We start from the raw sequence: 25,738 nt of genomic DNA, 5'->3' as shown, positions 1-25,738 counted from the left end.
TGGTGAGAATTTCATGTTATCAATAAAAATCAGCGTAACAGCTCTGCAAACTATCATTAAATCAATGGAATGTATTAGCAGCTGTGAAATCTATGATCTGTGATACCTTACAGGCAGAAAACTTGAAGCACACAGCACACACCTTGGTGGCAAGGGGTGGACTAGAAGACCTTTGAACTCCCCTTCCAACCCAAATCATTCTGTGATTTTGTGATTGTGTTAAAAAAAAAGGTTTGTAGAACAGGTAGCACAGTTTAGGGGCTACTGCCTTGGCTAGCTGTGCCTCCTAATATGGCAAGGAATTTAAATTTTGCAGTTGTAAATATACTTTTCCATCTTTCATCTGGCTACTCTATTTGGATAACAGACTAAAAGAGACAGGGCTCTCTTACATACCTTCTCAACACATAGTAGCTCAAGGCAGACTCATATTACTTGGATACTACTATTTAAAATGCCACAATACAGGGGAAGAGGATTTTACAGAGAGAGAGACATGGAAACCCCTGCTCTAGGAATAGAAAAGAATACTTCAAACAAAAGCAGCCTCATCATGCTATCATGTCTTCATATATATTGCAGCTTAACCACATCAGGATGTGGTACAAGTGTAGTGTAACTGTGTATATACAAATAAAAACAAATGTGATTATCACTCAGGCTGCCACTATGAAGATGTCCATTACATATCTTTCATTTCTTTTCCTCACATAAAATTCCATTCCTGCATAATAGTAGCTAATTCAGTGCCTAACTTCATAGTAATGCAGTTACAGGGGTTTTTTTCTGTTCATTGGTTTGCATTTACTTGTTGAATTTCATCTTTTATTTTATTATGCAATGTTTTCTGCCATAAGATTTCCTGAAGATTTTGTTCCTGAAGCTGTTCAGACTGAATCTTTAACATCAGAATACTCTACCTCAATCCTCACATCACATTTTCAAAATTGTTTCTGCTGCTGAGTGCAGGTGTCAGCATGAAATCCTGTGGGATTTCACTGGGATTTCTCCCTTCTAAAAAAAAAAAAAAAAAAAAAAAAAAAAAAAAAGCCACTTATTCTTGTGTTTTAACCTCTGACTTGTAATTAGTTCAGCACCAGCACAGCGAAAGAAAGATGATGAAGGGAGTGGAGCATATATCTTACAAGGAAAGGATGAGGAATCCGGGCCTTTTCAGCCTCCAGAAGAGATAACTAAGAAGGGATGTCATCAAAATTTACATATGTCTGAGGGATGGCATCAAGGGGATGGAACAAGGCTCTTCTCAGCCAAGGAACAGGACAAGAGGCAATGGGCAGAGAGAGATGCCCACCAAGTTCTGCTTAATATAAGGAAGAACTTCCAGTGCAGGTGACTGAGCGCTGGAACAGATGGCCCAGAGAGGGTGTGGAGAAAATGAAGAACTGTCTGAACACAATCCTGTTCCATGTGCTCTAGGATGACCCTGCCTGAGAAGAGAGGTTGGACCAGATGACCCACTGTGGTCCCTTGCAACCTGACCCATTCTGTGATTTTGTGAATTTGTGTCTCAAAGAATATTAATTTTCATCCTATATGAGAGTAGTTTCTAAAAAATATTTATTGAAAACTTTCTCCAAAAGGTCTTTGAGCCAAAATACATACATATTAACTTGATTATCCTTATCCATATATTAACTTCACAGAATAACTCAGAATACTTATCAGGCATGAATTTCTTCTATTAAAAAAGGGGTGGTTCAACACTTCCTTTGCAATTTCTCTTTATTAAAATTTCTATTAAGTTCCTTCATATATAGATCAGACATATTGCTCTGTTCCTGTCAAATTCAGCCATTAATTCCTTTTAAAATATTTGGTTATCCTGCCATCTTCCATTCCTCTGATTCCAGGATTGCATACCACATAGTTCATCAGCTGTGTGTTTCAGTTCCCTCAAAACTCTGGAGTATCTGCCATAAAATCCCATCTGCAGTTTCTTTTTCTTTCCCCCCCCCACCCCCTTAAAAATTCTCTAAACATTTCCCACTCAAAAATCAGCCCACAGATACATCTTCTGTTCCAGCCTAATATGTACTAAAGAATCATACAATGTAGGTCATGAAAGCTTTCCACATACAAAAGATATTTGTATGTGGAAAGAAAAATTGTGAACGAGTTAGACTATACTTTCTCACATTAGCTGAGTTTGGGAAAAAAAGCTTGAAATGCTGAAAAAAAAAGTCTAAGAAGCCTGAAAAGCAGATCTGTGTAGGCAGCATTTTCACCATTTGTGTCATGTTCACCTGAAGAATGGCCCATTGGCAGTGTGCCACTTGCCTTAATTATCTGGCTGCCAACTTATTCTTGGACACCAAATGCTCTCCATTGTTTGTTTCCAGACAGGTTCTTTCTTACACAGTAAAGTGACAGGTGATTTTTGATTATAAAAGCCAAACATTCCAGTATCATACTAAAGTTTGAAAAAGGAGCACAGATTTGTCTTACAAACCTCTCTGAATGAATGGCACAAGAATTAAGAAATTATAACCCACCTTTCCACAGCATCATACAGGCAAGATGACTTTAGAGGTAAAGTAACCCCTATTTTGTGCACCTTAAAGGAAAAAGGCTTGTACAAAGGTTCATATATCTCTAAGAGTAAGAGCTCTTTGATCATATATGATACATGCCAGGAATTTGCTGTGAGGTATTATTCTTTTCCAAATCTCTTTTTTTTTTTTCTTTTTAAACACACAAAATTCTGGAACCAATGTATTTTATTTCACAGTTATGACTACTCTATTAAAAATACTTGAAATAAACTATTTGTAGTAGTCTTTGTTGAGAAACTATGCTTTATTCTTAATCTTAGTCAGGAAAATTAGTATTCTTCTAAACATATTACTGTAACTGAGAACACAGACAATCTTAAAATAGCAACAATTATAATAAACAATAGTGGTTTTAGTGATAGACTATATTTTTAAATGTCAGTAATGGTATTTTTAAACAAAAAGCTAGCAATGTACTCTAAATGTGTGTTATGAGGAACATAAGCATGCAGCTGCCAGACAATCTCAATGAATGATTTCACTGTTGAATTATGAAATCTTTGTGTTTGATATTATTATATACATACAATCCAGATCTGATGCAGATCATGTTCAAGAAGAATTCCAAGCAGCCTGAGCTCATCACTAACCCTAGGCCAAGCAGGGTTCACAGACCATTTTTAAATAAATCTATGGATTATACCTAGTTCTAACAGTTTCTATAGTGTTATTCTTTCCTCATTGTGACAAAAGCATGGTTAAGGTAGTACAGAAAACATTGATTTTTCTTTTTCTCTAAACTATAGAGATATGCAAGAACACACCCACATACCATTTTCAAACAGATGAGTACAAAATGTCATGTACAGGTTCTTCTTTCACATCTGTTCTACAACTGTTTTCTTAATGTTTGTTTCTATAGATCAACTCCTGATGTTCAAAATACTTGTTTTCTCGAGGACACAAAAAAACATATGACCACCCTCTTACCTTTAGCAGGTAAGTTTGGCAGTCACTGACATAATCATACTCCAGCCCATCGAAGGTGTAGTAGTGCCGGTCTCCATAGATGGTGCACACAGCAGGGCAGGGGTAACTGGTGCAGTTGAAAACGCCTCTCCGACAAACACTGCAAGGACAAGCAACAATCACTATCTCCTCATAACATAAGTCTTCTGCTGTGTATTTTCAAGAAAATGATTTCTTGTGTTCTTTCTTTCAAATCATACAGTCCATTCAGGAATGGAATAAAATTCTCAGACCATGAAACAGAGAGATATACTGTGTTTTGCTTCTGAAGACATTGGTGATGCCATGGCAAGAAAGTGCTGAACATTTTGCCATTAGCCCATCCGCACAATAAAAATGCACTAAAAATAAATGCAAAATCTCAAACTTTGCAGGGTTTATGCAAATATTTCCATCACTGCCTCCAGTGTAGATAAGGCACAATGCCACAACATATTCATAAGACATCAGCAGTCTATTTTTTCTAAATTTTGGTAAAGGTCTGCAAATTTTCAAAGGGAAATACCTCCAGTTGCTACCTGTAAGATTTCAGGATATCAGACAAATATGGAATGAGTTTAAGAAATTAATGTTGATATTTTGCAAGATTACTTTTCCTGTCAGCTACATTTAGTGGCTTACACAAATTTATATGAAAGTCATACTGGCATCCTCTATTTTTGCTTGTGTAAGTGTAAATCCTCATTTGATTTGCCAGTGTGGTTTTAACTGATTAAAAGTTGCCATGCCAATTTTTTTTTTCATTATTAAGTATACACTTAACTGATTACAGATATTTTGGCTAGAAAATTGGCATGTCTCTCTTTTTCTCCTTGGTTGTCTTTCATTATATTGTATTCTGCAAAATGCCACGTCTTCATTTCAGAGACTAACAAATATGTGTGGAATTAAGCATTTGTTCTTGACTGCTTTTTAACTTGGATATCTTCAGCTTCCTTTTCAGATCTGAAAAGGCACTCATCCCAAAGTCTTCCTACTTATCCAAGCTATCAGTAAACCTAATAAAAGATATGTCCTCTAACCATCTATAAACAAGCATATATATTTTTGATTTTCAAAGTACGCAGCACAATTTCTGTATCAGTTTCACTTTGGGTCTAGATCCAGATGATTTGAAAGTATGCAAAATGAACTCACCAGGTGTAACATGGAGTAGCTATCACTTCTCCTGACAGAAATTCTCTGTCTTTCCAGGTGCATGGACAACTGTCAGGAATATAGCATTTCCCTCTATGCTCAGCCATCCTTCAAAATAAAATTATTAAGATGAAAGAGTAAATCCAAATGATCAATGTAACTGAATGTGTAGTGTATTGTTGAAACCCCACCAAGAGCCACCCAGCTAAGGAAAATTGTTTCATCAGCAAAAGCTGTCCAAATCAAATGATCTCCGCTGTGCACAGCTGGAGACCTGGCCAAGCCCGCAGCTGCAGCTCTCCCTCTATCTAGAAAGGGGTATGTTGGTGTGGGCTGCAGCTCCCATGCAGGAGTGTCAGTAGTACAGGTATTTCTCCCTGAAAACTCCAGAGCATCTGGGTACCATGTGAGCTGCTGAGGCTGCAGCCAGACTGCCCTTCCCTCTCTGCTGCTCTCTTGTCCTGCTGTCCCAGGAAAGCAGCTGGACTGGAGTGCCTGCTCCTCTGCACAGACAGCACCTGTCCTGTTCTGAGTGCAAAACAGTGAGTTGGCCTATGGCACCTGCTGCACAGTTTATGAAAAGCAGTGATGGAGGTTGCTTGCCCACACAAGGGAAGTTGAAACTATTAACAAGGCTAAGACAAAACAGGCATTTAATGCAAAAAGTGTCAAATCTAATTAGATCAACAAGCGAGCCAGATATATGGTCAACCACACGTTGCTATCTCATTTCTGCCTATTTAACAATTTTAACTTTCTTAACAAAAATGTTACTGACAGTCCTGGTGTTGTTCTTTAGGAGAGAAATTCCTGGAGTTGTCATGCAACACATGGCTCAAAGTACAATCTAGAGATTGTTTCACTGGAAGTTGAAAGGAATACACAGTTTCATTTTCTTCACCCCATTACTAGTTCGTTAAACAGTAATCAGCTCTAAGTAAAAAAGTCAAGTGTTCAGAAAATTTCTCAAGGATAGGAAAACACCAGAACAGATGGCTTGGGAAGGTATTTAGTCTCTGTCAATAGAAGCTGAATGTCTCCCAAGAATAACATCGGTATTGCTGGTGCTGCCTGAAGGCAGGAGAGTAACGTAGCCCCATGAAGTCCCTTTCCACACTACCGTGTGCATCTACAACTCAGTTTAGTCCCATATCTCCAGTTCAGTGTAAGGGTGACTTTCAGTCCATCTTTGGGTGTCTTTGAACTTACTGTCATTGTCAGCTCATTTCCTCAGGAAAATTTGGGCTGTTACATTATTTAACTTCTAAAGTATATCAGAGACTTCCAGCGTTTCTAATTCTTTGTCACCTGTTCAACTACTGACTAAAAGAACAACAAACTGTTGTGCAAGAGCTTTAGCAATAGAAAATGTAAACCATTTTTACTTTAGGAAGACCATTCTTTTGCATACTAGAGTCCATAATTTCATGGTTTTCCAAAGGAAAGGGTTTCAATACCACGCACAAACTGCTTTATTTACTAGCACCATAAATACCCAGGGTGCTAGAATAAGGTACCAGTCTCCAGGGGAGTTCAGGATTCCACCCCAAAAGCTTAGGTCATTCAGTCAAACAATGGGCAGTAGCAGAAATAAGGTGGAAAATGAGAACCAAAGAGAAGAATGGCAACTTAAGAGAATTTTAATAATTACATTACAGCAAATGTCACACAACTAGATTTTAATGACTTATCCACTTAGATCTAATAGCAGGAGATATGTTTAACATTTTCCTGCATAAAAAAGAGACCTTTTGAAACTAATTTTTAATATAATACATCTGGCCCCTTCCTAGTTAAAAGCCATACTCACTTTTTGGAACCATGAGGCTGAAAGTCATAATTTAACAACAAGGACATTACTAAATATCCCAAGGGTTATACACTTACTTTTTAACATTAACTGCTTATTCTCTTATGCGATAAAAATCATTCATGTGTTTTACTCTATTATTTGACAGAAACTTAGGATTTTGCTTGTTTCTACTCCTGATATATCTCAGAAAATAATCAAGTAATAGTCAATTTGAAATGGTATGACTGTGAAAAGCAAGGTTTTAGCTCTGATATTTTAACTTTTATTTTAGTTTCTTCAAATTTTCAAATGAGCTTTCAAGTCAATACTGCTAGTTTAATTTCATGTAAATATCACAGTGATGTTTCAGTTTGTTACCAGTTTACTACTTTTGCAGATTCATGCACTTTTCATGCTAAATAATTGTTTATTCTCATAACACTAATGGTCCAGAAAGCTAAGTTCTCAGTTGAGGCAGAGGTTTTAGAGAATTACAGAATACTATGCAAGAGCCAGTGAGATCTTAAATAGCCATGCCTGAAATCTCTACCTTCACCAGTGCTTAGTCATCTATGAACATCACAAGGTGCTGGAAGGGGAATGGTGACAGCGTCATATTCATACTCTGATATGTGCACAACTGATACACTGTCAGGAGACCACTGGCTACACACACAGTGCAACAAAATGGAAATCTGAGGGGAAAAAAATGGAGCACTCCACCTGAGATGAGCAGCAGTTACAGCAATTTGCACAGTATATTTGACTCCTCAATCTGAAAATGCACACAGGAGGTGTCAGGGGAGGAAATGGAAACAAATGGAAGAAGTGGTGATTGATCCTGACACAAATAGAAGTTTTTAGATTTTATACTTGGATTTGACCCCTGCCAAGCTCAGTAGACTGTTTCTGGGCACCAAATCCAAAAACATAAGCTGAGAAAACAAAGGACAGGGAAATAGGAAGGGAAGGGAAATAAGGCAGAAACCAGTCCATACACCTGCCCTCCCTGCCCCAGGCTGGGCATCAGCAGTGTAAGTAGAAATTTAGGTAAGAGTAGAAATTTAGGTGAGACAAAGACTTAGGCAGCAATAATCAGGAGCACAAACGGTTTCCATCAAAATATTCTGTTATGTTCATTTTTGCATTCAAATAAACTACACTGTGCAAGTGATGTAAGTCATCTCCCATCCAGATAGTCCCAAATACCAGCCAATTGGAATGGTAAGCTGTGCGTCTGCAACAATTTATAGAACAATAGTTTCAAAATTAGAAGTGTGATGCCACTGGAATTTAACAAGCAAAAAAAAAAAGTGCAGAGTTAAACTGTGGAAAATCTGCATTTGGCTTGTGCTTCAGGTTGTTCCATCAAAGCTTACCCAGGGGGGCAAATGCAGCCACTTGCACAGGGTGGTGAGGGGACACAGGAGAAGTTCATGGCAAGGTTGGCACAAGAGATCCCACAATTCACACCTGCTGCTGGTAAACCAGGCACAGGAGATCTGCAGTCATAGTAGATTTTTCCTTCAGGGCATATGTGAACTTCAAATGTAAAATGAAGGTTAAATAAGATCAACTGCTCTTTTACACTGAAGGTTTTCTATTTGTTTTTGTTCACAATTTATTGGGATACAAAGGGAGGCTACATTACAGTTCATATAAGAATGCAATTGGAATAACAGTCTGTGACATAATCTATATTACAGACACATAAAATTAATATGGATTCTAATGTTAAAAACAATAATATTAAGTGTCTGGATGTATCTGTACTGGATCTCACACACAGTCTATTCTTAATGACAAAGAAAAAAACAGAAGAAAAGGGCAGAAAAAACCCTTAGAAGTGCAATAATTTTCAAGGTACTTCTAAGTCCATTAGACATGTATTAAAAGTTTACTTTCTAGAAATCAAGATCTTAGAGCTTCCTAATCATGGACAGTGAGCCTAATTATAGGTATTCCTATGAGAACACATGGACCTAGATGTCTTTTAATTTCCTAAGTGACTGAGTAGTAGAATTTGTGCTACAGAAAAAGAGGGAAAAAACCCAAGACTATTTGTGCTCCTAACCTCCTATTTTAAATATTTTGTGATATAAAGTATCTCATCATTTAAATACATATGAGGAGAAAACCAAATTACTATTCAATATCAAATTCTCTCTTTATGCAAGTTTTATATGGCGTAAGACTGTAAATTACCCATGTTTTCTGTAGTGGCTTCAATACATTTCACTGTTCCATTCAAACATTGACTAGAAAAGAAAAGGAAACCCATGTTTATTCAAGAGAAAAATGTTTTGTAGCCGCCATGTTAAAAAAGATTATACAATTCAACCTAATTTAAACAACAGAAATTAGGAGGAGAAAGAGGATTAAAATCCAAAAGCTTGAGTTCCACTCAATATTTTCTTGGTAGTTTCTAATTCCTGATCTGTAGAGAGGGCCTAAATTCATAGTTTATGTACTATGTAATTTCCTAAATTCCAATGAAATAAAGAAAAGCTGAACATGTCAGCCCCTGTGAGAGTGGAGGGCCTGGTGATTTAGGATGCAGGCAGTATAACACAAAACCTTAATCACCATAGTTTACAGAATTTTCCAGGTATTTTGTTAAAATAATCAGGTTCATAGTCCAATTTATACTAGGCTCTCTTTTAGTCAGTGTGCAAAAAAAATCTCGATACAATAAACTTTCAATCTACATGAGAAAAATTCTCAAACCACTTAAAGATGTGTCTGAGCTGTGATACAAGAAAGATAAAACTCTTGCACTCAAACCTACCAGGAGCCTGTTGGCGTAGGTAGGATTTCTCCAGGCTGGAGTGCTTTGCCTTTGTAATGACAATGACAGCCAGATCTGTTAAAAGAATATTTATGCCTTTAGGTAGAAAAGCAAGATGAAATGGGATTCAAGGGCCCTCTATTTATCAAGCTGTTATGATATACAAGTCTCATCATGACATTAACTTAATTCATTAACTCAATCTTTATATGTACAATATTCTTTGAAAGACAAAAACTTAAAGATGACAGATTGTACTGAAGTCAGTGGCAAAACTCTTATCATCTTCAACAAAGCCAGGATTTTCCTCAGTCTCTGTACTTTTTATTTGCTGTTTCTGTGCATTATTCTAATAGGAAGGACTTTTTCTTCTCAGTTACGGGAGTAGAATGAAAACATGCAGTTCCTATTCAAAGTATTGTTAAAAACATGAGGTTGTTAAAATCATTATCATAGCAAAATCCATTAACTCTGTGATAAGAGCCAGAGAGGTTAGAAGTAGCAACAAAATTACCTAGAAACCATGAAAAAATATGTGAATAAGAAGTTAGTTCACACTCTTGAATAGTCTAAAACAGTCTTTATCCCTACAGTATGAACTTCACTGACCTTTCCAAAATATATTTTGTAATGAACAGAAATAATTCTGTAACTACCCATGGTGGTAAGCTGTAAAATTTTGGGTATTCAATATACATAAATTGTTTCCTCTCACTGACCATTTTCTCCCATTTAACTGAAAAGGTTTGCATTGTGACACAGAAAAAAGACACTTCTAGCCACTCTTCCCATACTATCCCCTACTTTATGGATTGTTGCTTTATAGATTTCTTCTTGCTTTTTTTTCAAGTGCTAAAACAAGGTTTTCACATTAAAATGCTATCCCATGAATTTAAAAAGTTTTACTACCCTTCTCTAAAGCAGTTTGACACATGTGCTCTAAAGTGAAGCAGATGTATGTGCACACAGTAACAGATGAGGCCTCACTATTGATTAGTAAGACAGAATATTAAATCTTCATACATTGTTTGTTAACTTCTCTAGGCAGTCTACATCTTGGGGGAAATAGCAGAAAAGCTACTTTAAATCTTGCTGGAAAAGGGAAAATGTGCCCATACATATATTCTATTTTTTTATTACTTACATTGATACACAAAAGTTGATCGACTCTTCAAAATACTTCCCATCAGGACAATTACATCCTTCTGCACAGTCATCAGCACAGATATTTGCCATAGAAAGTGAAGCACAGGAATGTTTACAAAAAGAAGAGCACTGATGATAAAGCATACCACTGTGACACATCACAGCTGGAGGAAAGAGAGGGAGAAAGAAGGGAGAACAACATATTCTTAAAATGTGAAAAATAGAAAACAAAGTAGTGTATCATGGAAGTTGAAAAAAATCAAAGCAAAGTGGTCTCTTCTTGCACTGGGTTAGCTGAAAAGCATGAGAGAAACATGCAGTTTTACCAATTTCTAAAGTTAAAAATATTTCAATTAAGGTGGGTTTTTGTTAAAATAATTCTTTGACTGGAATAATCTGTTTTGTAAACAGTATCTTTCTGTTCTTTCTATATATAAAATTGGACATCTATCTAGTAATTCAGGCTTCCAAGAGGTGAATGGTCTAGCTAAGGCTGAGGCATTGCTATATGGCTTAGAACCAGAAATACAGCAGTTGGACTTCAATAACCCTTGTGGGTCCCTTCCAACTCACAATGCTCTAAGATTCTGTGAAATGCTTTGTTTTAAATCATTACTGTATCACTCACCCTGCCCTGCCCAATCTAGGGAGACCCTGCCAGCCCAGCTTGCCTTCCCTTAGGGAATGGCTCCACTCCTGCCACTCCCTGACTACTTTATCGTAATAGGGTCTTCCATATGACTTAGGGCTTCAAAGAAAGAATTTAATTTCTCTCTGTGACCAAGAAAAAGAGCAGACGCTCCCTATGAGGCAGCTCAGGGGCCCCAGCTCGGATGCTTACTTCTCCCCTCGTAAATCATTACACCATGGCACAATTCTAGGTTTTCAGATAAAAGAAGCCAACCCCTGTATTTTGTGGAGTGATTGAAATTTGTAGAGTTTTACACATTTCTAAAAGATATTCCATTATGGAAATGTTACTCACCACAGTAAGAAACATGAGATCTGAAGTCAATGACGACGCCGTGCTTGCCACAGACATGAGCATAGTGGGCCAAAGCATTGCACAGGCAGCTGCTTCCACATTGGCACGCGTCGAAACGGCAGAGCTGGTAGTACAGCCCTGGACTGATGTAGGCATGGCAGGGAGCAAACACGTCTTGGTTGATGATATCACAGTGAGATGCATACCCAGCTAAGAGAAGGAGACAATGTTTTAGCCAGGTCCTTTTTAATATAACAGTTAGTCAAATGAATAGCACGGAGTATTAAAATCAAACATAGCCAGGTGTGCAATATAAACACTTGTATACAATGTCTGTCTGTAAAATTCTATAGTTTAAAATTGATATTACAAGCAACTCCCTCAACAGCAAACTCCACTTAAGATAAAAATAATCATACTAAAACAGTTATGCTTTCCTCTTATAGCACAGAACATTTAAATGCCAAAATAATGTATTTCAAAAGAATAGTTAGAGTCCCCCAAAGCTTGGAATATGGTTTTCCTACTTGACATTCATTTAGCTTTAACATCAACAATGGCCATGTACTTCCTGGCATGATGTGTCAGGAAGTATTACAAAGCAGAGCTTGAGGGCATGCAAATCCCAAACTGGCCACACACCTCCTAGCAGCAGCAAACCCTCCTCCGGCCCTCCAGCCACTGAAGCAGACTACCACCACAAGTGGTGGAATAGCTAAGGAACTCTGTGATGTGAATTATATTTAAGCCACTTTTGCTGCTAAAAGAATGCACCTCTCCTTTAACCTCCATGTTCATTTCCACGTACAGACACTGACAGAAGAATTTCACATTTTTTGGACTCTCTCAGTAAAGCAGATTCAAGGACTGAACTTAACTCAGTTGAAAATTAACCTGACAAAATAAGTAACCAAACAGTCTTGGGGGGTTTTTTTTGTTTATTTGTTTTGGTTTGGGTTTTTTTTGTTTTGATTTGGTTTTGGGTTGATTTTTTTGTTGTTGTTGGTTTTTTTTGGTTTTTTTTTTTTTTTTTAGTTTAATCAGATCAATATAATCTCAGACCTGAAAAAGATGCCTGTGCTTGTAGCATGGTGTGGATCACTTCACTCCACTGCTTTTTCACAGGGATTATTAGAGGATCACAGTGAAATTTGTGCTGGAAAGGATCCACAGAAAATCATGCAGTCCACCCTCCTGCTTTAAGTAGCCCACATTTATGTCAAACTCCACTTTCACTGAGCTAGCACAGAACTGAGGGTGAGGCATGAAGGCTCTGAGCTGATCTGGCTGAGAGATCTGGATGTCTTGAGAAGACAGACAAGGAGGGTATAAAAACTCCTACAATTCCCCACATTGTTAGAGATTTATTGTTATTCTAGCCTTGCTTCAACAGGCTTTAAATATGGATAAAGCCCACATCCCTAGTGAGATCTGATGTCTGAAATATTAAAAATATTAGACTACATTCTGTCAGAATTGGCAGCTATGGTCTACCCATTGTCTTCATTAATTGAAAGGAACAGCAATGCAAAAAGGAGACTGTGAAAGTTCAACACAAACCATAGGCATGCCAATCAGCCAAAACTAAATCTTTGCCCAGGAATTTAAACAAATTCAAGGCTCTCGGTTTGTCTGCATCAGTTTTGTCAGAGAACATAGATGGAGGATAAAGAAATTTTTAATGCAATAAGCATGGAAAAGCCAGAGACAGGACTTTTGATCTCAACACTGTCTCCTGTATTTTCTTTAACAATCATGCATCAATCCTGCCTCTCAACTGGCAGAATTTACAGGACCATAGATAGCTAAAAATCTGCATGTATAGTAGACAGCAGAATTTAGTGCTCATAGCCAGTACACGCAGCACTGAATGACCAACTATCTTTTATTTATCAAGAACTTACTTCATTTTACATATAAAATGTATGGGAAAATGGTCTTTGCCAATGCCAAAAAACAAAAAAATGCATATCTAAACCTGAAGCTGAAATACATGTATGTGCAACTTTTTCACAGAGAAAAGAAAAACTGTCCCATAATAATAAGATACAGGTAAGTTCAGACTCCCGTGTGAAAATATACCATTTTGCTGATTCACATTGCAGGGATCAACCACAGGAATATTGATAGGCATGGAGCAAGCTGAGGAAACCTTCCATGCATTGGCATGAAGTTGTGGGGTCCCTTCTATCATCCCTGCTGGAGATCTGAAAAGGAAAATATTAACACTGCAAGCATCCTGCTGACCTTGGGGTGTACATGGGTGAGGATACGAGTTTGTTAAAAAGTCTTAGATGCATAGTCACATAGAACAGTCAATGTGCCAAAAGAATTTCCATCTCTGAGGTATAAAAGAAGAGAGGGCATGTGAAACTTTTTCCTCAATATTTTATTCCTGGGAAAATGTTCCTACATTCCAAGTCTGCTGTGCAGACAGGTTTTGTAACATTATAGCTTGAGGAACTTTGGTGGAAATAAGGTTTAAAAGTAAGGAAACTTTGCCCTTCTAATTAAAATATTCCTGTGTTTCAGAATTACATTTTTTTACATTAAAACTTGATGTGGGGAGGAAAATCAAGCAGTAGTAAGTGTCAGCCATGTGAGAATGATGTAAGATTATCACCTACTCTTTTTCTCAGTGCTCATATATTTGCTCTGAAGATAAGGGAGCAACAAGAAAGGGAAAAGTGCTTTCAAATAATATCATCATCCCATTCTATAAATAATGTGGTATCTTTCTATAATTACTTAGCAAAACATCTTAGAATGCCTAAATTTTTGACTTTCATCTTTAAAGTGACTGCCATTTTAATTAAGACATTTTATATTGTTTATTTTAATAAAATTTGAGCATGTTAATGAAATGAAATAATCAGATGATTATGTTCAACAAAACTTTTCACTTGTTATTAAACACAATATAAGTGCACAACATGAAACTTACAGAAAATCATCTCTTAAATTTCCATTGTAAGTTCCACATAGTCCTAATGTTCTTCTCTTCCATCTGACATCAACTTGAACATAGATCCTCTCTCCATCTTTAGCAAACAGTATCTTCAAACCAAAACTAGTTTTCAGTTGAACAAAGAAAGAAGATATATTCTGAATTTCAATAGCCCCTGAACATAGCAAAAGAAGAAGAAAAACAAAGTCACTGAAACCCAACTTCCAGATTGTACTGATTTACCCATTAAGCAAAAAAAAATTTTGAAAACTCAGGCATAAAATAAAAAACTATGCACAACCTTGCCATCAGCCAAATATCCTCACCCATTCTCCATCTGAGCTTATTTCCAGTAACAACACAAATTGGGACTTCCAGCTACTGTTGACATTAAAAAATCTCACACCTTTCTGTACCTGTGAGTTATCTAGAAACCATACTTGCTCCTCTCTTTGTTTTGTTTTGGGGTTTTTTTTATTTTATTTTAGAAGAAAACAATGCAACTGCAAGCCTCTGCAATGAGAAGGCAAGACAAGAAACCTCTCGTTTCTTAGTCTGCACTGATATTAAAGAGTAACAGATGACTGTAAAGTGTATTGAATTTTTGGATAGCAGGTTCTCTCTTACCACTATTGACATGACATTAGTATAGCTCCTTCCTTGGACTGCATGTGAACTGAGCCCCTATCAAACTCCCAGCTTTCCTTCCCAGCAAATCCATTATGTGAGGAAAGGGAAATTTCACAGTCACAGCATGCATTTGCTACACATTGTTGGGCTACTTGCAGCTGAAGGCCAAAAGCAGATCTACCTTCAAAAGCAGCCTCTACACATACACACACACACAGACTCAGATGCATAAACCAAGAGAGGAAAATAAAATCCTTAAAGATGTCCTTAGGGGATCAGACTTACTAGATACACACAATTATTAAGAATGTGACACCAAAATACTTTTCATAGATTATATTTGTTGCAGACTGTGGAAAGAGACAAGAAAGTGAGTAGGGACTAATTCAAAAGAAATAAAATGAAGTTACCAATCAAATTATGAAGCAGAACTGTCAACATAGAGCATAACTGAGCTATGAAGCTCATTGCCATAGGAAAATGTGAATGCAATGCCAAAAGCAGTGCTGTGACTAGACAAATTCAATGAAAAAAAGACATAACTGCAATCACCAGCACAGAACTCCCTAAAATCTGTTTTGCTGAAGGCTGGGTAAGAACTTTATTCTCACTTTACTCTTTTAGAAAGAGACTAAAATTTCAGTAACTGGTCACTGTAAATTTCAAAATTTAGCAATATCATTTCTACTTTCAGAGCTTAATTTATAACATGCTTTTAAGGCTAGTTTATTTTACTATCCTTTCCAAAACCATGAAGTAATCTGTCTGAAATCACAACATAAGTCAACAGTGAAATCAATATAAATCGCACAGAGCACATGGATTCTTTTTCATTTTATTTCGCCTAAAAAGCTTTAAACAAGCTAGACCTTAGCATCAAGGTCTCTTCACCTCCTTTCTTTTTCTTACCTCTCTCCCCCTAAACACAAACAAAATGAGTGGAATTTCTAGGTACTCTGTAAGATAAGAAATGCAAAGAAATGAGGGCATAATGAAGAACTGGTTTGCAGACGATAAAAGTAAATTTCTATCATTATTACTAATGTTCTAAAAAGCAAGTGATTGTATGTTTTTATAAGTTATGTTTAAAGAAATTCCTTTTTCATAGACTGATATTATTAAAAAGTTTTGGAGCTTATAAGAGACAGAATGTGAACTCTGGTAATATTCTTCTTCATGCACTTCTTACCGTTGAGGTTAAAAACTTGGTTAGGGACAGTTTGGATTTGACCATATCTTGTGAGAGTTACTTGTTTCCTCACATCATCCTCAAGAACCAGTGTTATAGACTCAATGCAGGCATGGTCAAAGTTCTAAGGAGAAACAAATTTCACCATCAGAAACAGGCAATGACATTAATATTACCACAGAAAACAGAACTAAACAAACGGGGGGGGGGAAAAAGCATATAGAAAGGAAATATCAGAACTGTCATCAGGTAAATCTGTTGTAAACTATCGCTCAAAGTGTTAAACACGGCACTCAAAATTGTATGTACAACATCATATAATATTGCTTATGCATAATCTTCATATGCTAGGAGAATGCATTTCAGCTATTATGGAAGTATTATAGAAAGTGGATAGAGGTGCCCAGGTACTGATACTGGGTTAAAAATTCCATATTTGCACGACCACCCTGGCTACTGCTCATTGATGGGTTAACCATTGGTAGAGCAAGAGTCAGACGCAACCCACATCAAGCTGCTGCAAGCAGAGCACAAATGCAGCAATGCAGGAGAAAGAAACTTTGGCACACATAAAATGTAGTGATGATCTCTGACTACAGACAAAAATTACATAAATTCTCCAGTATTATATTACATTAAGTTATAAATATCTGACTACTGAAAAATTGTGACCTATAAACCATGTCACACACACCATTTTAGTGTGCAATCCAGGCAGAATTTACAAACCTAAATACAAGACAAAAGCCAACACAGAATTAGCTGAAACCAAGCATCTTATGCTCCCCAGGGACCCCTCTGTTTTCATCCAGAAACTTTTCAAGGTATCTAGAGTTCTACAAAGGGTTATTACCAGTGGCAACCTTACTTTTCAGTGACTAACTAACCAACAATTTCATGCTTGAGACCACCTGAAATACAGAAACAGCTGTCTCAACACCTAAGCAGGAGAAGTAAGTGCTTACAAGAAAGGCAGAAAGGCACCAGCTCATAGTCAAGCTTTTGAAAGAAGGACATGAGAGACAGTCCCAGAACATGGCATTGTTCCTTGCTGAGGTGTTCAGACATCCTAGTCCTCAGCACATGGTCAGCTGTGAGTCACAGCCTCAAGCCCTTTCTCCTGAGAGCCTAACAGCATCATTAAATACTTACTCACAGGTAAGTACTCTTTATAAGCACCTTGATTCCTAAAGCCTGTTGTTGAATGTCTGCCAAAATATTTTCAAACAAGCATGGTGCCTAGTCTCATAGATGGTTTTCTAAAAGGCATTGTTCCAAATTAAATATGTTATATCAAATAAAATCTAAAACTGCAAAAAAAAAATATTCTTGCCTAAATATTGATGTATTAAAACTACCGTTTTCTGCCAACAGCAGCTTTTCCAAAGCCTGACATCTGTTGATACCATGACTAAAATTGTTTATACAACTTTTACTTGCATAAATGAGTAACTCTTTAAACTTGATCCCTCTAAAGTTTCAATAGCTTTTACAAAGGGCAATATAACAGGTAGCAACACAAACAATAACAAAAAAAAGCTGTAAGATGGTTTCAGTTTATGTTTTCTATTTAATGTTACCAAGTAGTTTACAGTAGAACTTATAGAAGATTGCATGAAATATGGATGGACCTGATTGTTTCAACATTTTTTAAAAAAGTGGCTTACCTGTCCACAGGGTGCTTTTTGTAAAGTGATTGTGAACTTGTTTTTTCCGGTGCCTTTTACCAAAATGTACTGGCAAATCCCAAGAAAGGTAAAATGACGTCCATCAAATGTCGTGAAATGAGAGCTGCCTGTGATGGAGCACTCAGCTTGAGAGAAAAAGTATAAAGAATGTTCATTCACATAAGAATGTATCGTTATTCTGCAAATCATGTAAGAGAGGAAAAAAAAGATAAACTTTCTCCTGATTTCTAGGTATATAACCCAGACCAACTCTAATGTATATAACAATAATGGCATTTAGAAACAAATTTTGCTAGAAACATCTATTTCCAACAGATACCATGTCCTAAAGAACACATGCATGTGCAGCATCTTTTGGTTCTAACTAGGTGAGATGCCTATGACTAAAATACAAAAGACTTTTCTCTTTATTACAGTTCAGAACTATCCTAGAATCTTATTGTCATTTCCCCCACAACTCAGTATGAAGGAGGACAAGACTCTTCTCCATCTTTCTAGGTATTATGGAACTGCTTGTTACCACAGGTATGAAGGGAATGCAGGTCATCAGGGCACATATTTTTGGGAGTTTTTCCAGTTCAAATCAGGAATGCACTGCTGAAGCAAGTCTCCAACTTGTCCCCACGTACCACACTTTCATTCACACCATGGGACGGCATCAGAGCACACAAACTAGATCCATTTTGGCTGGAGGGGGTGCTCTGCTGGAGCACTTCTAACCTGCTCCCACTACTAACAGCAACTCTGTCCCTAGGACCAGGCCAAAGTAGTTGTAATAAACCCCTCCCGTGAACACACAACACACACAAGACAGAGAGTGCTTCTCAGTGGGAATTCCACACTGTCAAGCTTTGCTTAGCAACTGTTAAGCCTTATTACCTCACTCAAAGAGGGCTCCTTACTCTGTAAAAAAAAAAAAAAATCTCTCTCACAAGTTTCATAATATAATCTTGTCTGAGGTACAGATCAAGGGAGTTTCATCACCTGCCCGCTGCATGTTCCTCTGTGTAACTCATTACAGAGACATGCTATCTTTAAAGATGATTATTCAAACACGAACTGCTATTACAAGAGAGAAAATGCAGCCCACAGTAACAGAATGATGGTTTTCTTATTACTTACAATAAAGTTGCACCTGAAAGTGAGGAGATCCTTACACCTGGCCTAGGTACTGCACAGGCAATAAAAAAACCACCATCTGTGGCAAATAACACTAAGCATAAACAAGAGATAGAAAACGAGAGGTGGATGTAGCACAGAGGTAGGGCAAGCACGTGGGACAAGGCAGGATGAGTATGATCAGGCAAATAACAGCGTCATTCCAGCTGGCCCACAGCTACTGTCAATATCCACCTGCTTAATCTTTCTTCCTAAACAGGCAGCCAAAAGCCTTGGATCATATATGGTTCTGTTGTCTTCAGAAAAGTTTAGCATTTTTTGTTATGAAGTGAGAAAAGAGTAAGGAAATACAAATACCTGGACAATCATGATCAGTGCAGTTCCAAATGCCACCAACACAAATACTAAAATAATACAAACACAAAACAGAGTAATAGTGTTCAGATTGTTAGCAAAGTAAGTAGTACTGAGTTAATTAATATGCCTTGATTTCACACAGAATAGCCTGTATATTTTAGCGATACACAGGCCTCAGACTGTAAAACATAAACAGTAACAATTATTTAAAATTTAAGTGTGACTATGTTAAACTAACTATGGACAGTAGTCCTTGAGAGATTGAAACACACAGGCTTTCACATACCAGTTGCTACATTCTTGTTCAATTTTTGAGCCTACAGGGAAAGCAGTTCCATGATAAATACAAGGACAATTCGACAAAGAGATACAAGTTCCATTTTCCATAATGAGACCTGTTGGGAAAGAAGTTAATTAATGATATATAAAACAAATTAACCAGCCCCAGACCACTGCTCTTCCCCCATCTGACTCAAACATTCTAATCTCCCAGGAGGTGATGTTATCAGTCTTAAACAAGGACCAGCAAAAACATTTGCCCAGTGAGTGCAGAGAGCTCAGAGCTCAGCTCCCTAGTAATTTGTCACTCTGAATCATTGTTTTATGAAAAATGTCTGCCTTAAGCACGTAAAACTGTACAAACTCAAAAATGAAAATATCCTGAAATCTCACTATCTTTAGTCTGTCTAGAACTAGGATGGTTCATAGTCCAGTCAATAATTTTTATCCCATACGGGTCTCAGAAACTTCGGTTTCTTGTACAGAGCATGGCACATTCTGTTTAAGCAAAATTTCTACAGATTTTTGAATAATTCAAATAAAGTAGACTAAATCTGTGCAATATCCTATTGTAGGAAGCACTAGTAACATCTCCAGATGTTAACTGATATTGCACGCTGAGACACCTTTGTATTCTAGATAAATGTTTATCACACAATAAAGGGCAGGATCACAGTGACAATAACAACATCTAGGGCAGAATTTACAATATTCATATTTTTCAGGCATTAACTTTAACCACAATCTATTTAGACATCATTATGATGTTGGATACTAACTTTACAGATATTTTTTGAAATAACATTGACAATATTTACCATCTGGACAGTAACAGCCATCTAAACAATGCAGATTGCTGCCAAGACAATCCTTTTCAAATGTGCAAGTAGGTGGACAACAACTGATACAGTCACGGTGAACAAAGGTGTCTTCACACTTCTCAGCTAAAAAAAACCCCATGGTATACTGAACATTAGTGCAATTTCTCTTTCCATGCTAGAAAATCCTTTTTTTTTTTTGTCAAATAAACATTGTGCAGCTCTTCTGGTATAGATAGGTAATCAGATAAAGTAAAATGAAGAGTTTTAACTGATGAACTATAGTGAAGATCTTGTCAATATTTAAGTCTTTCTTTAGCAAATCCTTATATCATCTCTCCAAAATAAGTTATAGTTTCTGTGACATTCTGTGAATGTATTCATATCTCAGCTAGTTCTAAGCCTTGTGCATGAGAATGGGCTGCAATTGATGGGTGGTAGTGATAACAAGAAGGAGCTGAATAACTATGTTAATTCTGTTATAGGGCCAGTAGAGGCTGAGAGGTCTTCTGGGACAAAGAGCAACAACAAATCTCCACAGATGTTTGCTCTTTGTCCTAGAATATGATCAGCACACATGATGTTTCAAGAAATCCACAGAAACATGAATTTTGTATGGATCTAAATCATAGCAAAATGGAATTAAAATATTCCTCAAGCATGTCGTTGACTTTGTTGTTTGCCAGCAAGAGTGAAACTGGCTGATCAGCTTGAGTATCAGCTTTGTGTTCTACAAGGAAAAATGTTGTCAAGAGGGAATATTTGAACTGAATGCATGGGATATTTCAAAGGTTGATGCTTTATTGAAGAGTCTTACTACAGGCAGGAAAGTCATCCCTCCAGTCCCGCACCGGGGACCCAGCGTGAGAACATGCTCTAGCGTACTCTGTCACTGCCCTGCAGTATGTTTCATCATCATCCACTCTGAAATGATAAAATAAGAGAATAATCAAGGAACAAAAATCCCATCTAAAAATTTCTGCCATGTGACATGGCACAGGATATTTCACACATACCTGACACTACTGGGTCATAAAGGCACACAGGGAAAATATAAAAAGTAATGAGCTATACTGAATACACCACTGCAGTTTTATAATTTGATCTCACTAAAAGGTATTTCATTTTAATATTACAACAATTAACAAAACCACTAATCTATTATTTTTTAAAAGAGCTGCTTGAAGTGAAAGAGAAACAGGACCTTTTCTTGAAGACAATGAACAACTCAACAGTCTCAAGATCCCCGTCTCAGGCTTCTCCCTCCCGCATGATGTAGAAACTCTGACCTACACTTATAAAAGACATTCCGGTTCAAGTGAGAACTTCGAGTCTCCAATTGCCTTGAACTTAAATGAGAAGAACCCTATTAGTGGACTCCTGACCTTGTGCTGAAGTTCTCAGAGCCAGAAATATTATCTACTGAATACTGTGGACAGGCTCAGGGCAGCACAGTCTTGGGCAAAGACAAGATTTCTGCCTTAGTCTATACAGAAGAAGCTGTACAGTGCATTTTTACCAGAATCAAGTAAAAAGACATTCATTAATATTTAGGCAAGTTCAAATTTTATTCAGATGTAAGTCACATACAGTGAAATACCACCAAACTTTTGTTACTGTGAGAGTCGAACAACTCACATTTGCTGTGGAAGATTTGATGCCAAAATAAACTAGTCATAACATGACATTTCTATTATAAGCACGCTTATGACAGATCAACTGAGTCTGCCCCTTAGCACACAGGATCATGCTTCCAAAATTAATCGTCTTAAGAATATGCTGTATTGTGTTTGTGTTCTGCTTTCAACACATCTATTATCAAATCAAACACCACTATGCTCTTTATAACAGTCATCAGAGTCTCTCTAACTCTCCTTATCTAATCCAATTAAATGGGTCTTAATAGAACGAATACTTGGACTACACTATGGCCACACAAAAAAACCTTCATAAACTGACACTAAGCCGCAAAAAGAGAGGTCTCTTTTACAAACAAAATAAGCCTAAATTAATGAATTTCTGAGACATAGAAACTTCAAGGTTTTTAACATTCACAAAATTCACATCAACATGCATCAGATTGTTCACAAAAAATCCAACCCTCCTTAACACCACAGCACTGATTCAGCATCCTACTTGAAAAAAAAAGGCTTTCATTATTCTTCAAAAGCCACAGTAAATTCCTGAGTTACACAGAGACCATGGAGAGGCAACTCATCTCTTTTCTGAGCAACACCAGTGTTTGCCTACAATCACAAATTCTTCTATCTTGACTCTGTGGTAAATCAGAAAACTAAACATTCATCAAAAATTGAACTAACAAGTTGTAATGGATTATACTGAGGGATCCCTATGTTTAGTCTTGTGATCATTTCTGTGTGCTTTTGATTAAACTGGTGATACTCTGAGAATTATATACTCTGGAAAAAATCCTCCTATTTCTTCATTTGAAAACCTTACCAAAAAGAAAGAGGTACAGTGCCCAATTATCTCTTCAATTACCAGAGTGCAATTTTAACTTGAATGACTAGAATTAATTAGGGTACCATGTTGCCTACCATGTCAGCAACTGAGGGGGTGTGACTCCCATCAAAGCAAATGAGTTCAATTTCTTTTGGCAGCTCTGAATTTAAGTAAATGGCACCATTTTGTAAAAATTCTACTAATTTGAATGATAGTGGTTACTCATAAAACCCAGTCCAGCTGTGTCTGACAAATGGCTCAGCTCCTCCAGTATTGTTAATTTTTCCTACTATCATCTCCACATAGTTCTGTTTCTGGGCCTCCAGATAAAAGTTTCATGGGTTTTTTGTGATTCGCAACTCATCTTTTCTCATGTGTGATTCTCCATGAATTTACCTTACACTTACTTGTGTAGTGTTTCCTTGAATCTGTGTAAGCCCTTAGCAATCAAAATCTCCCTTGTCAGGCTGGTTCTGTGCCCTTTGTTCCCACACAAATCACCCATGAGAAACCCCATCTCTTTCATTTTGGACTTGGTTCTTCCCAGCTTTCCTCAGTGTTCTTTCATTCTGGTCCCACACAAAAGACTGAGCATTCATTTCGTGTGTCAAGATTAAATACACAAGAATTCCAGTGCTTACCTGCAAAGATCATTCATACAGCTTGAAATATAAGAATACGGATCTATACTTTCATGACAGCTGAGAAAAGGAAACTGTAGGAATATTTGGCACTTGAAGAATATGTCCTGTGCATTAAGGAGAATCAGTAACTGGAAGTTAGCCAATACTTTCTGAACAGGCATCATTCTCTTTAGCTTTGTTTCCCTAAGCTAAGGTCCTTCATAACCCATTATAACCCTTTATAACCTTTATGAGCCATTAAAATTTGAGCATGGTGCTGTATCAATTTACTATTTATATCTCTTTCATTATTCTTCCTAAAATTTTTCCTCTGTGCCTAGGTCTGCTTGACTGCATGCTGGTCCTAAACCACCTGGGATGAAAAAGTGTGAAATGACAAAGAAAAGTATTTTGTGTCAATACAGTAGCTGACCTTCAACTATTTCTGCAGTATTTCACAATCACTAAAATAATGAGGCGCAAGACGCCAGAACTGGAAACTGAACCCAAGTTTAATGCAGTAATGAAGAGCTCTGCCAGCAGTCTGGTGCCACTTGGCACATCCAATCTGAGCCTTTGTGCTTTTAAGCTAAACGTATGAAGAACTTCAGGCACTCCCTAGCAACAGCCCCGATCTGAATCTTTCCCAAAGTCTCAATGCATTTAAGGCTTTTCAACATCGTGCGTGTTGTTAGATTCTTGTACCATCAGTAGGCAGAGAAGATTAAGAAAATACATGTATATATATGCATGTATCTATGTATATACATAAAATATAATTAATTTACCTCAGTGGATTCTGCATTGGCTGAGCAAGGACTGGAAAAATCTGAGGCAGTAGGGACACAAACTATATCATCTGAGGCTTGCACAGCCCAGCTATTTGCAAATTCAGCAATGTCTTCTGTATATTCACCTACTGCATAAAAACGTTGGGAGAACAACAACAAAAAATTGTCAACATAAACACAAAAGACAGCTTTGAAAATTTTAGTCATTTTTCAATGTGTTCATTACCTCAATTACAGATGATTTCAGAGTAGAAGTCATAAAGAAAAGTAATATTTTTCTTTTTTTTATTTCAGGTTGTATTTTATACTACAATTAAATAAAAATGTTGAAAAAATACATGACAAGATGTTGGCTTCGGTTATTTTAAGCACAATCACTGGTAATTTCATGACAAATACACAAATAATGACAAATGCAAGGCACTGAATACTTAAGAAAAAAATGCATTTCTTTGAAGCAACTTAAGTCTTTTCATCATGTTTCAGAAAGGTCAGTTAGGGCTATTATCTCCCTCCTTTTACCTTTTTGCAGAAAAGCCCTACAACACATAGGCACAAGATGCCCAGCTCTCCTCACAGCGTGAGCACGGAAGAATGAATGAACAAGATGCATGACTGGAAGCCATGGCAACAGGCTTAGATACACGAACATACAAGAAGGTTGGCAGTAAGAAAACAGACACAAAATTCCCATATACTTGCATCAAGAACTAAATATTGCATTTTCTCTACATTCTTTGTTAGGTTTAAAAGGGTATATTGCCTCCACTTTGAAGAACCTGACAGTAATTTTCTATGCTATGGTAATCTATATCCACGCGTGGCTAGGAGACAGGCTATTGAAATTAAATCGGCTAGAGGGGTTTTTTTTCACAGATCTGTACTATACAAAACTTCATCTAACTTCTAGCACAAGAGGTACAAAGTTGAACACTGCAATGTGGAAAGCCACGAACATACTAATGAGATACATATACTTGGATCTCCACAAATAAATGATAATATCCTAATCATCATTCTGTTTTGCTTAAGAGTTAGAGAGACTTAAAATATTTCTACCTCTCTGACAGAGTAGTTCTTTATGCAGAAAACCTTTCCCAAACACAAAAGGCTGGGGTTTAATCTAGAGATCAACCTGTTGCTATAACTCTGATTCAACAAGAACATTAAAAATACTTTATGTACATTTTGACATGGCTTGAAAAAATTTCTAAGTCTTAAAAAAATACTTCAAAATAAAATCATTGTCCTTGAAACAGTTCTATACACAGACACAGTCTTTCATATTAAAGCAACACAAAGATGGCATTAAAGGTGAAGATAAGGAAACAGAAAATTAGTTTGTCTTTAAACTGTACTTTGAAATGGGATATTATATGCAGCATATTTATTTAAACATTACAAATAATGATCATTTGGACTCTGGAAAACTCAGGATAGATGT

The 25,738-nt window shown here is 36.9% G+C and overlaps 1 protein-coding gene across 1 annotated transcript in view; it reads right to left on the bottom strand.

Annotated features, from left to right (window-relative positions):
• The window catches only part of OTOGL (otogelin like), a 90,059-nt gene that overhangs the window by 51,836 nt on the left and 12,485 nt on the right, over positions 1–25,738 (bottom strand). The window contains exons 9-25 of the mRNA XM_041409739.1: positions 24,292–24,419; positions 23,522–23,628; positions 21,235–21,341; positions 20,418–20,543; positions 19,607–19,715; positions 19,321–19,367; positions 17,824–17,969; positions 16,157–16,280; positions 14,335–14,512; positions 13,473–13,597; positions 11,391–11,600; positions 10,404–10,569; positions 9,260–9,334; positions 8,677–8,729; positions 7,851–8,013; positions 4,680–4,787; positions 3,504–3,642 (exon numbers count right to left, since the gene is read on the bottom strand). Coding sequence (XP_041265673.1) covers positions 3,504–3,642; positions 4,680–4,787; positions 7,851–8,013; positions 8,677–8,729; positions 9,260–9,334; positions 10,404–10,569; positions 11,391–11,600; positions 13,473–13,597; positions 14,335–14,512; positions 16,157–16,280; positions 17,824–17,969; positions 19,321–19,367; positions 19,607–19,715; positions 20,418–20,543; positions 21,235–21,341; positions 23,522–23,628; positions 24,292–24,419 — 2,111 coding nt within the window. The remainder of the gene's footprint in view (positions 1–3,503; positions 3,643–4,679; positions 4,788–7,850; positions 8,014–8,676; positions 8,730–9,259; positions 9,335–10,403; positions 10,570–11,390; positions 11,601–13,472; positions 13,598–14,334; positions 14,513–16,156; positions 16,281–17,823; positions 17,970–19,320; positions 19,368–19,606; positions 19,716–20,417; positions 20,544–21,234; positions 21,342–23,521; positions 23,629–24,291; positions 24,420–25,738) is intronic.

This window comes from Onychostruthus taczanowskii, unplaced genomic scaffold (genome assembly GCF_017590055.1).
Source record: "Onychostruthus taczanowskii isolate IOZ18803 unplaced genomic scaffold, ASM1759005v1 scaffold31, whole genome shotgun sequence".
In the NCBI taxonomy this organism is placed as follows: Eukaryota; Metazoa; Chordata; class Aves; order Passeriformes; family Passeridae; genus Onychostruthus; species Onychostruthus taczanowskii.
The sequence above is the reverse complement of the archived record's forward strand: the minus strand, read 5'-3'. Positions and strand labels throughout refer to the sequence as shown.